Here is a 12,177-nt window from a genome sequence, read left to right on the forward strand (position 1 = left end):
TTGCATATCTCCCTAAAACTTTCGACAGAGGCAACGGATTTTCACAAGATCAGTATTGTTTAAAGCTCGACTCTTCAGACGAAAAATTGGCTAAAAACATTAATTTCTTCACCCTCAACTGGGCACTTTTCTACAGGAAGGGGTCGCTTTTTTCACCGATATTTTCGAAAGCCATCCCCTCTTTTTGATTGTCTAGCCTTAATTAAAACCTATGTCACTCCCGGTTGTTTGATGGTGGTCGTAACAGCAAAGACGTCACGTTTTTTTCCCATTCTTTTCCTCCTTCACGGTACGGGTTTGAACCTGCCTTCCTACTAGCACTTTTTTTTTTTTTTTTGCTCAACATTCACCTCCAAACACCCGGGCAACCCTGGGCTGAAATGCTAGTGCATAGTTAAAGCTAAATAAATTGTTTGGGACTAGTAAAATAATTTCAAATGCTATTAAAAATATTTACCCATTCATTTATTGTTATACTAGAAGATGTATCCAGCGTTGCCTAGTATTAAATGTAATGTTAAATTTCTTTAAAAAAAACAAAAAAAACAAAAGAAAATATGTGCATATGAGTATTGTTTTTTTTTTCCTAAACAGTTCACCTCTTGTAAGTAAAAAAAAAAAAAAATACAAGCTGAGATCTAAACCAAAACCAATGAGTCAAGTATGATAACCATTAGACCAGCTTGCTACGACTTGAAAAAGTGTTTTCAAACCTCATGAAACAGTTGACAAACAGATAAAAATCCGTTGACATCCACGTACCAATTTTTCAATTCTGATCTCTTAGCAGCCCTTTTTTCTAGATGAAAACAGACTAAAAAGTTTTCCACATGTCTGAATTACAGTATACTAAATTTCAAGTGTGCAGGTCAAAAGTTTGTTGAGTATATAAGTTGAGAAGTGTCCTCACACACACATTCTCATTTTTATAGATTATTGATATATTGCATTCATGTTTTGAAACATGCCATGTATCAAATCTATCAAGTCAAAGCTATAATTATGATAATGTTTTAAGCTCTATTTATAGACTGAAGTTTACAGTTTCTGTTTCAAGTCATGGCATCTGCTTTCTTTGTTGGGAATTTATTCTTTACTAATAATGCAAGATTCTGTTTCTAAAAGTAGCTAAAGTTAAATGCATTACCTTTTTATAAATGTAAAGGGAATTTTATAAATGTTAAGCCCTCAATATTATTGCTGAAAATAAAATTTAGTAAAACATATTCCTTTTTATAAATGACAAGCACAAACATAAACCTGACGATATTATTGTTACGTCAAGTGCAAATGCAGACCTCTTAGCCACCCACATATTATTCCAGACTTTAGGATTAAAAATACTCTTGTTCCAGATATTTTTCTCATAGAATTTTTATTTACATTTCTAATTGTAGTTGTATAAATTGTTTGCGACCATTAAAATAATTTACAACACTATTCCTAATGTTTATCCATTTATTTTTTTGATTAAATATTAAATTGTTTTTAATGCCAATAAGTAGTTAAGTCAAAGTAAAATGTTAAAGAAAAAAAATGAATATAATCAAAGTAAAAATGTTTTCTGTCTAAATTAAGATTATTCTTGTTTTTGACTGTTTTCTAACAAAAAAAAACATGGATATTTTTCTCATGCAGTTTCTTATATAATTTTTATTTACATTTCTTATTATCTTATATTAAATGAAAAACGTAGTTAAAGCCAAATAAATTATTTTGGATGATTAAGATCATTTCCAATGCTTTTCATGGTTCCCACTTCAGTTGGTTGAATGTCAAACTGAAGATCTTATGGTTTCGCTTTTAATTTCTGTTAATGGCTTCATTTGTTGGGAATTATTATCTATTATATGAATGCAATATTCTCCATAAAATCTGATATTTAGAAATTTACTATTTTTAAAACAATTTCCCAAACGAGTTGGTTGGTTGTATCAAATTCCTACAAACTTTTCATTACCATTGCTTTATATTATTTTGTAAGGTTTGGCTGAAGGTGATTATTAAAGAATAATGGCCACAAATACAAATATACAAGGTTTATTAACAAGAACTAAGGAATACGTAAATCAAAAGAAATACTTTTATTTTTTATTAAAGTTAAAAAGCTGTCAAATGGTAAAAATGTCTTCAAAGTAATGAAAAAAAAGCAAAAAAAAAAAATGTTTTCAAAGTAATGAAAAGAAATGTTAAATTTAAAAAATGGTAAAAATGTCTTCAAAGTAATGAAAAGAAAGCAAAAAAAAAATGTCTTCAAAGTAATGAAAAGAAATGTTAAATTTAAAAAATGGTAAAAATGTCTTCAAAGTAATGAAAAGAAATGTCAAATTTAAAAAATGGTAAAAATGTCTTCAAAGTAATGAAAAGAAATGTCAAATTTAAAAAATGGTAAAAATGTCTTCAAAGTAATGAAAAAAAAGCAAAAAAAAAAAATGTCTTCAAAGTAATGAAAAGAAAGCAAAAAAAAAATGTCTTCAAAGTAATGAAAAGAAATGTTAAATTTAAAAAATGGTAAAAATGTCTTCAAAGTAATGAAAAGAAATGTCAAATTTAAAAAATGGTAAAAATGTCTTCAAAGTAATGAAAAGAAATGTCAAATTTAAAAAATGGTAAAAATGTCTTCAAAGTAATGAAAAGAAATGTCAAATTTAAAAAATGGTAAAAATGTCTTCAAAGTAATGAAAAGAAATGTCAAATTTAAAAAATGGTAAAAATGTCTTCAAAGCAATGAAAAGAAATGTCAAATTTAAAAAAATGGTAAAAATGTCTTCAAAGTAATGAAAAGAAATGTCAAATTTAAAAAATGGTAAAAATGTCTTCAAAGTAATGAAAAGAAATGTCAAATTTAAAAAATGGTAAAAATGTCTTCAAAGTAATGAAAAGAAATGTCAAATTTAAAAAATGGTAAAAATGTCTTCAAAGTAATGAAAAGAAATGTCAAATTTAAAAAATGGTAAAAATGTCTTCAAAGTAATGAAAAGAAATGTCAAATTTAAAAAATGGTAAAAATGTCTTCAAAGCAATGAAAAGAAATGTCAAATTTAAAAAATGGTAAAAATGTCTTCAAAGTAATGAAAAGAAATGTCAAATTTAAAAAATGGTAAAAATGTCTTCAAAGTAATAAAAAGAAATGTCAAATTTAAAAAATGGTAAAAATGTCTTCAAAGCAATGAAAAGAAATGTCAAATTTAAAAAATGGTAAAAATGTCTTCAAAGTAATGAAAAGAAATGTCAAATTTAAAAAATGGTAAAAATGTCTTCAAAGTAATGAAAAGAAAGCAAAAAAAAAATGTCTTCAAAGTAATGAAAAGAAATGTTAAATTTAAAAAATGGTAAAAATGTCTTCAAAGTAATGAAAAGAAATGTCAAATTTAAAAAATGGTAAAAATGTCTTCAAAGTAATGAAAAGAAATGTCAAATTTAAAAAATGGTAAAAATGTCTTCAAAGTAATGAAAAAAAAGCAAAAAAAAAAAATGTCTTCAAAGTAATGAAAAGAAAGCAAAAAAAAAATGTCTTCAAAGTAATGAAAAGAAATGTTAAATTTAAAAAATGGTAAAAATGTCTTCAAAGTAATGAAAAGAAATGTCAAATTTAAAAAATGGTAAAAATGTCTTCAAAGTAATGAAAAGAAATGTCAAATTTAAAAAATGGTAAAAATGTCTTCAAAGTAATGAAAAGAAATGTCAAATTTAAAAAATGGTAAAAATGTCTTCAAAGCAATGAAAAGAAATGTCAAATTTAAAAAATGGTAAAAATGTCTTCAAAGCAATGAAAAGAAATGTCAAATTTAAAAAATGGTAAAAATGTCTTCAAAGTAATGAAAAGAAATGTCAAATTTAAAAAATGGTAAAAATGTCTTCAAAGTAATGAAAAGAAATGTCAAATTTAAAAAATGGTAAAAATGTCTTCAAAGTAATGAAAAGAAATGTCAAATTTAAAAAATGGTAAAAATGTCTTCAAAGTAATGAAAAAAAAGCAAAAAAAAAAATGTCTTCAAAGTAATGAAAAGAAAGCAAAAAAAAATGTCTTCAAAGTAATGAAAAGAAATGTTAAATTTAAAAAATGGTAAAAATGTCTTCAAAGTAATGAAAAGAAATGTCAAATTTAAAAAATGGTAAAAATGTCTTCAAAGTAATGAAAAGAAATGTCAAATTTAAAAAATGGTAAAAATGTCTTCAAAGTAATGAAAAGAAATGTCAAATTTAAAAAATGGTAAAAATGTCTTCAAAGCAATGAAAAGAAATGTCAAATTTAAAAAATGGTAAAAATGTCTTCAAAGTAATGAAAAGAAATGTCAAATTTAAAAAATGGTAAAAATGTCTTCAAAGTAATGAAAAGAAATGTCAAATTTAAAAAATGGTAAAAATGTCTTCAAAGTAATGAAAAGAAATGTCAAATTTAAAAAATGGTAAAAATGTCTTCAAAGCAATGAAAAGAAATGTCAAATTTAAAAAATGGTAAAAATGTCTTCAAAGTAATGAAAAGAAATGTCAAATTTAAAAAATGGTAAAAATGTCTTCAAAGTAATGAAAAGAAATGTCAAATTTAAAAAATGGTAAAAATGTCTTCAAAGTAATGAAAAAAAAGCAAAAAAAAAAATGTCTTCAAAGTAATGAAAAGAAAGCAAAAAAAAATGTCTTCAAAGTAATGAAAAGAAATGTTAAATTTAAAAAATGGTAAAAATGTCTTCAAAGTAATGAAAAGAAATGTCAAATTTAAAAAATGGTAAAAATGTCTTCAAAGTAATGAAAAGAAATGTCAAATTTAAAAAATGGTAAAAATGTCTTCAAAGTAATGAAAAGAAATGTCAAATTTAAAAAATGGTAAAAATGTCTTCAAAGCAATGAAAAGAAATGTCAAATTTAAAAAATGGTAAAAATGTCTTCAAAGTAATGAAAAGAAATGTCAAATTTAAAAAATGGTAAAAATGTCTTCAAAGTAATGAAAAGAAATGTCAAATTTAAAAAATGGTAAAAATGTCTTCAAAGTAATGAAAAGAAATGTCAAATTTAAAAAATGGTAAAAATGTCTTCAAAGCAATGAAAAGAAATGTCAAATTTAAAAAATGGTAAAAATGTCTTCAAATGAAAAGAAAACAAAAACTTCTTACTTGAATGTAATGTTGTAATTCAGAATTTTTTACAACAGGATTCTGGTAGAAGAGACGAGACACTAACATGTGAAACCAAGTTTCACAATAATCCTTCATTTGATAAAAGACTTTGTCATCACCACACAATATCTACAACAAATCATAAAATATAATGTAATTCAACAAATCATAAAATATAATGTAATTCAACAAATCATAAAATATAATGTAATTCAACAAATCATAAAATATAATGTAATTCAACAAATAATAAAATAAATATATTTTTAGATATCAAAAAAATAATTTTATTGTATCATGAAATACTAGAAAAGAAAAATCATTTAAATATTTACAGACAAGAGGCTTTTAAGGAAAATTTTCTAAGTATTTCAAAATAAGAATTTATAAGTTATTTTTAATAGAGAGCAGGGGTCACCTAGTGTAATGTCTGCCATAAGCAGGGATGCGAGTAAAAAAAAGTTGAAATCAGAATGAATTTCCCAATCTGAGGGAAATGTGGCCGCCTCTATCAATTTCCAATTTAAAGGAGACGCACTCCCATGCTCATGTGGAGGAGTCACCATTATCACTAGAAATAGAAACCTTCTTTAACAAACAATTTAAATGGAGAACTCACATCCTTGTATGAGGATAAAGTTGATTGGAAAGCTTGTCACTTTTTAATCCACTTTTTCACTACCAGACGATGTAAATGGTAATTCTAGTTATCACCTCAATAAATGGTAATTCTAGTTATCACCTCAATAAATGGTAATTCTAGTTATCACCTCAATAAATGGTAATTCTAGTTATCACCTCAACAAATGGTAATTCTAGTTATCACCTCAATAAATGGTAATTCTAGTTATCACCTCAATAAATGGTAATTCTAGTTATCACCTCAATAAATGGTAATTCTAGTTATCACCTCAATAAATGGTAATTCTAGTTATCACCTCAACAAATGGTAATTCTAGTTATCACCTCAATAAATGGTAATTCTAGTTATCACCTCAATAAATGGTAATTCTAGTTATCATCTCAATAAATGGTAATTCTAGTTATCACCTCAACAAATGGTAATTCTAGTTATCACCTCAACAAATGGTAATTCTAGTTATCACCTCAATAAATGGTAATTCTAGTTATCATCTCAATAAATGGTAATTCTAGTTATCATCTCAATAAATGGTAATTCTAGTTATCACCTCAATAAATGGTAATTCTAGTTATCACCTCAATAAATGGTAATTCTAGTTATCACCTCAATAAATGGTAATTCTAGTTATCACCTCAACAAATGGTAATTCTAGTTATCACCTCAATAAATGGTAATTCTAGTTATCACCTCAATAAATGGTAATTCTAGTTATCACCTCAATAAATGGTAATTCTAGTTATCACCTCAACAAATGGTAATTCTAGTTATCACCTCAATAAATGGTAATTCTAGTTATCACCTCAATAAATGGTAATTCTAGTTATCATCTCAATAAATGGTAATTCTAGTTATCATCTCAATAAATGGTAATTCTAGTTATCACCTCAATAAATGGTAATTCTAGTTATCACCTCAATAAATGGTAATTCTAGTTATCACCTCAATAAATGGTAATTCTAGTTATCACCTCAATAAATGGTAATTCTAGTTATCACCTCAATAAATGGTAATTCTAGTTATCATCTCAATAAATGGTAATTCTAGTTATCACCTCAATAAATGGTAATTCTAGTTATCCTCTCAATAAATGGTAATTCTAGTTATCATCTCAATAAATGGTAATTCTAGTTATCATCTCAATAAATGGTAATTCTAGTTATCATCTCAATAAATGGTAATTCTAGTTATCCTCTCAATAAATGGTAATTCTAGTTATCATCTCAATAAATGGTAATTCTAGTTATCATCTCAATAAATGGTAATTCTAGTTATCCTCTCAATAAATGGTAATTCTAGTTATCATCTCAATAAATGGTAATTCTAGTTATCACCTCAATAAATGGTAATTCTAGTTATCATCTCAATAAATGGTAATTCTAGTTATCATCTCAATAAATGGTAATTCTAGTTATCATCTCAATAAATGGTAATTCTAGTTATCACCTCAATAAATGGTAATTCTAGTTATCCTCTCAATAAATGGTAATTCTAGTTATCACCTCAATAAATGGTAATTCTAGTTATCATCTCAATAAATGGTAATTCTAGTTATCACCTCAATAAATGGTAATTCTAGTTATCACCTCAATAAATGGTAATTCTAGTTATCATCTCAATAAATGGTAATTCTAGTTATCATCTCAATAAATGGTAATTCTAGTTATCCTCTCAATAAATGGTAATTCTAGTTATCACCTCAATAAATGGTAATTCTAGTTATCACCTCAATAAATGGTAATTCTAGTTATCACCTCAATAAATGGTAATTCTAGTTATCACCTCAATAAATGGTAATTCTAGTTATCACCTCAATAAATGGTAATTCTAGTTATCATCTCAATAAATGGTAATTCTAGTTATCACCTCAATAAATGGTAATTCTAGTTATCCTCTCAATAAATGGTAATTCTAGTTATCATCTCAATAAATGGTAATTCTAGTTATCATCTCAATAAATGGTAATTCTAGTTATCATCTCAATAAATGGTAATTCTAGTTATCCTCTCAATAAATGGTAATTCTAGTTATCATCTCAATAAATGGTAATTCTAGTTATCATCTCAATAAATGGTAATTCTAGTTATCATCTCAATAAATGGTAATTCTAGTTATCACCTCAATAAATGGTAATTCTAGTTATCATCTCAATAAATGGTAATTCTAGTTATCATCTCAATAAATGGTAATTCTAGTTATCATCTCAATAAATGGTAATTCTAGTTATCACCTCAATAAATGGTAATTCTAGTTATCATCTCAATAAATGGTAATTCTAGTTATCATCTCAATAAATGGTAATTCTAGTTATCATCTCAATAAATGGTAATTCTAGTTATCACCTCAATAAACCCAACCATTCAAATGTTTATTTTCTGGCAGTCTTTGAGTTTGTATTACAAGACTAGCAAAATTATGCACCTGGCATGCATATGTATTTCTCAATATTCAAAAAATAAAAATTGGATGATATAAATATATTTGAGATCTGTGATGTAGTTTTGGTTACAGATATGAAAAAGACACCAACTATTATAGCTGGTGTACCCAACTAAATTAACCAAAACTGACGATACAAATGAAACATAATAACTATCAATTAATGATTAGAATATGAACAATATGGATTGTAATTGAAAATAAATTATAATAATAATGTAAGAATTAAACAGTGATAACCATTAAATATGAAGAATGAGATGTCAACCCCTTCCCCGCCACCCAAAAAAAGGCATAGCTAATTAAGAAAAAAAAAATAGCCAGAAGAACAATGTACCCATGGCCCATACTTAGCGAGTTGTTGTCAAGTAGCAACCGGTAAGCACATCGAGGAGGGGCAGGACACCTGGCTGTTATCTCTGACTTTTGAATTCTTGTTCACTTGTTTTGCTAATAGTATGTAGCCTAGTTCTCCTCCTTTCTTGTATTATGAACTTTGTACGTGAACCCCTTCCAAAGGTTGACTGTATTCCCCTCTTCGATAATGCACCCCCCTTCCCCGCTTAAATGACATCCATTACTTTTCTACTGTCTATTCCTTCTTTTATAAATGTGTACCCCCACAATACAACAACAATGAGAAATTCTATTTTTACAATTTATGTGTACAAAAGTGTGGATCCAGAAATAAAAATGAACAAATGTAAAATTGAAAGAATTTTTTAAGATTTTATCTTAATAATTATCATCTGTTTCGAACGATAAAAATCTGATGCATTTTTCTTTCTCCAAAATAAAACAAAAAAAACAAAACAATTATAACCTCAATTTAGAAACTCTGATGAACATCAAAACAAAAAGATTTTATTTGCTACATTTTCTCTCATGACTCAATATCTAAAGTGTCCCTTATAGCTTTAAATCCAAAGGATTTTTATACATAAAAACTTTTTCTTTTATAAAACAATAACATGGGCATCGGTTCTATCTTTTTATTTGCATTTTGTCACACATTTCTTCTTTAATTTGTCTAAAAAATTAAAACAAAGAAAATAATAACCCACCTTCGCCATTGTTGTGAGATTTTCATCCGTGATAAAGTCTCCAGCTTCAAGTCGTCGTTCACATTCATCACGCCAATGCCGCCATTTGATGTCAAATTCTGGTAAAGATCGACCTTGGGACATAAAATTCTAAAAAAGGAAAAAAAAAGGAGGGGGCAGAAAAGACCAGATATTAAAAGAGTGAATTGTTAAATCAAGTAAAAGAAAAAAGATGCAAAAATGAATTCAAATTGAAATTTTCACTTCAAAAGCAGAAGGAATCTTTTCTATAAAATAATTTAATACCTGACCCAGAACAGGTAAAATTACTTAAAATAATTTTGCACCACTTTTATGTTCTCTTACAAAGATGAAAATCAAGATTTAATGATTCTAAACCTTATGTCTAGAAGTTCCTTCTCTTATTCCTTCACCTCCACCATACACACATCACTTTTTACATTTAACTTTTTTCCGTATATATCATATAATCTTTTTATTTTACCATTGTAATCCATTTTATATTTATTTTAACCATTATTCTTGTTTTCATGCATCCATACAAAGCTCTTACAACCCTATACTTAAAATTCTTATAGGCCATCAGTACAAAGAACTGTAAAAGCAAAAACATTCTCTATGAAAGCATTGGGAAAAGTTGAAAATCAACTCAAGTGAATTTGCAAATGTCTTACTGTAAGTTGTGGCATCTTGCTCATCATTTCACTTAAGCTTCTAAAGCTGTCCGTCTTGTGCAAGGGATGTTTTGAGAATAATTCCAGAGCTTCATCAATGCTACCTTGAAGAAGGAGTCGATAAATCTGAAGAAAAAATAACATTTCTAAAGTTATCTAAATATCAACAATATATTAATAACAAAATAGATTGAAAAAAAAAAAAAAAAAATTTGTTTTTGAAAAATCAATTTTATAGAAATACAAATTCATGAACCTGAAACAAGTAATGTGGACTAGATTTAGTTGTACTCCCTGTGAAACAAAATCCAACCATAAAAGTTACTCCTTAGTCTTCACTATAAAGTTGTATATGAAAAATATTGGCATATATTAATAACAAAATAAATTTTTTTTCAAAATTCAAAACTAAAAAGAAAGGAATCCATTTCAAAGAACAAGATTTATTGCAGATTCATGAATTTGAAACCAGTAACATGAGCTAAATTTAGTTGAAGTCAGCTGCATCCAACAAACTCCTTTTGAAATGAAATGTACCGATAAAAGTTATTCGTTAGTCTTCACTATTTTACACCCCCCCCCCCAAAAAAAAAAACAATAGGTTGAATTACAATGCTAATAATTATGTGTATGTATGTGTATATATATTTTATTTATAAAATATTTATTTAATGACGCTCCACAGCATGTCTGTAAATTTGGCGAGATTCAAAACATCAGTCCAGTGTCCTTAGCAAGTGGGTCACAAATTCCCACCAGAATTACAAGACATTTTCATCATTCATAAATTAATTTTGTTTGTTATTGTTTTAGTGATAGAGATGAGGTTTACTTATATATGGTGATGTATTCACCTGAATGCTATGACGGAGTTACGGCCTTTACATTCTCATACATGATATGTGGGTATATCTAAATATTTTAATCATATAATAATCATTCACAGATGCTCCACAGCATGTTATAGTTTTGGCAAGATTTGAAACAATTCAGTTACTGTAATCCAGCATCCTTAGCAAGCATGTCACAAATGTTTATACTCTCTCACCCAAAATGAATCCTTTAATTTCAAAATATTTCTAAACCTTTGGTAGGCTTGAAAAGCACATATGGTCAAACATGAAGAGTACAAACAAAACAAAGTTTACAGTGTATGATTTTTGTGTTTTTTCTCTACTCTTGTATTCTGTGGAAACATGGACCATGTACCACCAACACATCAAGCCGTGGAAAGGTTCTGCCAAACATGCCTAAAGATAATCCTAAGCATCAATGAGCAATCATTAACACTAGAAATAAGTGTTTCACAGCAAGTTGGTGTGTTGATCATAGAAGTGCACATTATATGTAATTAGATGTGCTCAAATAGCCACTTGTTTAGAATATAATGGGAACTGTTAGATATTGAGTGAGTAGATTCCTCTAATACATAACTTTGCTGAGAATAATATACAACATAGGATAATATACAACATAGTATAATATACCACATAGTAACACTGATACTTCCCGTTAGATCACCGAAGTGATGTTCAACCTAGTTAGTACTGAATGGGTGACCATTTGAGAATACCAAGTGCTGTATGTGCTATCTACTTATCTTGGCACTGTTTCATCATAGACGTCTTACCACTGGATTTAAGCAGTGCTAATTCAGGAGAAATATTGTTGGAGATTGTCCAACTCTTGCTTCCCAATTACATGTGCAGTCACCCTTACAGGGGGTATTCATTGTTTTTCAAGACTGAATTGAGACTATGAGAATAACAGGAAATGGAAAATCAGAGAGTTTAGCTGAGGTTAACTTGGTGAGCCCAAGTTGAAAATTGCTTAAGCAATGGGAAAGAGAAGGTAATAAAAAAAAAAGGATCTGTTTAGATGCGTGCAAAACATTTGGATGCGTAAATACAAGGGCTGACAAGATTAATTAATTAGTGATTTCAATCATTTCCCCCCTCCCCACTATAGCCAGTGATTTGGAACAAAGAAATGTTGAATAAATTTCCTAGTGTCTTTCATCAGCTTTGTCTCTAGTTAGTTTTTTGAAGGTATGAAGAGAAAACTTTATTTACAGCGCAGCATTCCCTTGGTTTGGAATAATCAGTAAAAGGCTTGTATGAATAATAATTTGTGAACTTTAATCTTCTCTGTAATAATTATGACTAATTGGTGGCTGCATGTATGATACAAGGTTGAGAATAAATCAAACATTTGAGAAATGATTTAAAGATATTTTTTTTTTTTTT

The 12,177-nt window shown here is 27.5% G+C and overlaps 1 protein-coding gene across 2 annotated transcripts in view; it reads right to left on the bottom strand.

Annotated features, from left to right (window-relative positions):
* Positions 1-12,177, bottom strand: part of LOC145252678 (nuclear pore complex protein Nup85-like) — a 108,134-nt gene that overhangs the window by 54,809 nt on the left and 41,148 nt on the right. For both annotated transcript variants that reach the window (XM_080112497.1, XM_080112496.1), the window contains 3 exons: positions 9,932-10,057; positions 9,258-9,386; positions 5,112-5,243 (listed from right to left, as the gene is read on the bottom strand). In XM_080112497.1, the coding sequence (XP_079968623.1) occupies positions 5,112-5,243; positions 9,258-9,386; positions 9,932-10,057 (387 nt within the window). The remainder of the gene's footprint in view (positions 1-5,111; positions 5,244-9,257; positions 9,387-9,931; positions 10,058-12,177) is intronic.

The sequence above is a fragment of the Euprymna scolopes genome, chromosome 29 (genome assembly GCF_053919585.1).
Source record: "Euprymna scolopes isolate OS-2025 chromosome 29, ASM5391958v1, whole genome shotgun sequence".
Classification (NCBI taxonomy): domain Eukaryota; kingdom Metazoa; phylum Mollusca; class Cephalopoda; order Sepiida; family Sepiolidae; genus Euprymna; species Euprymna scolopes.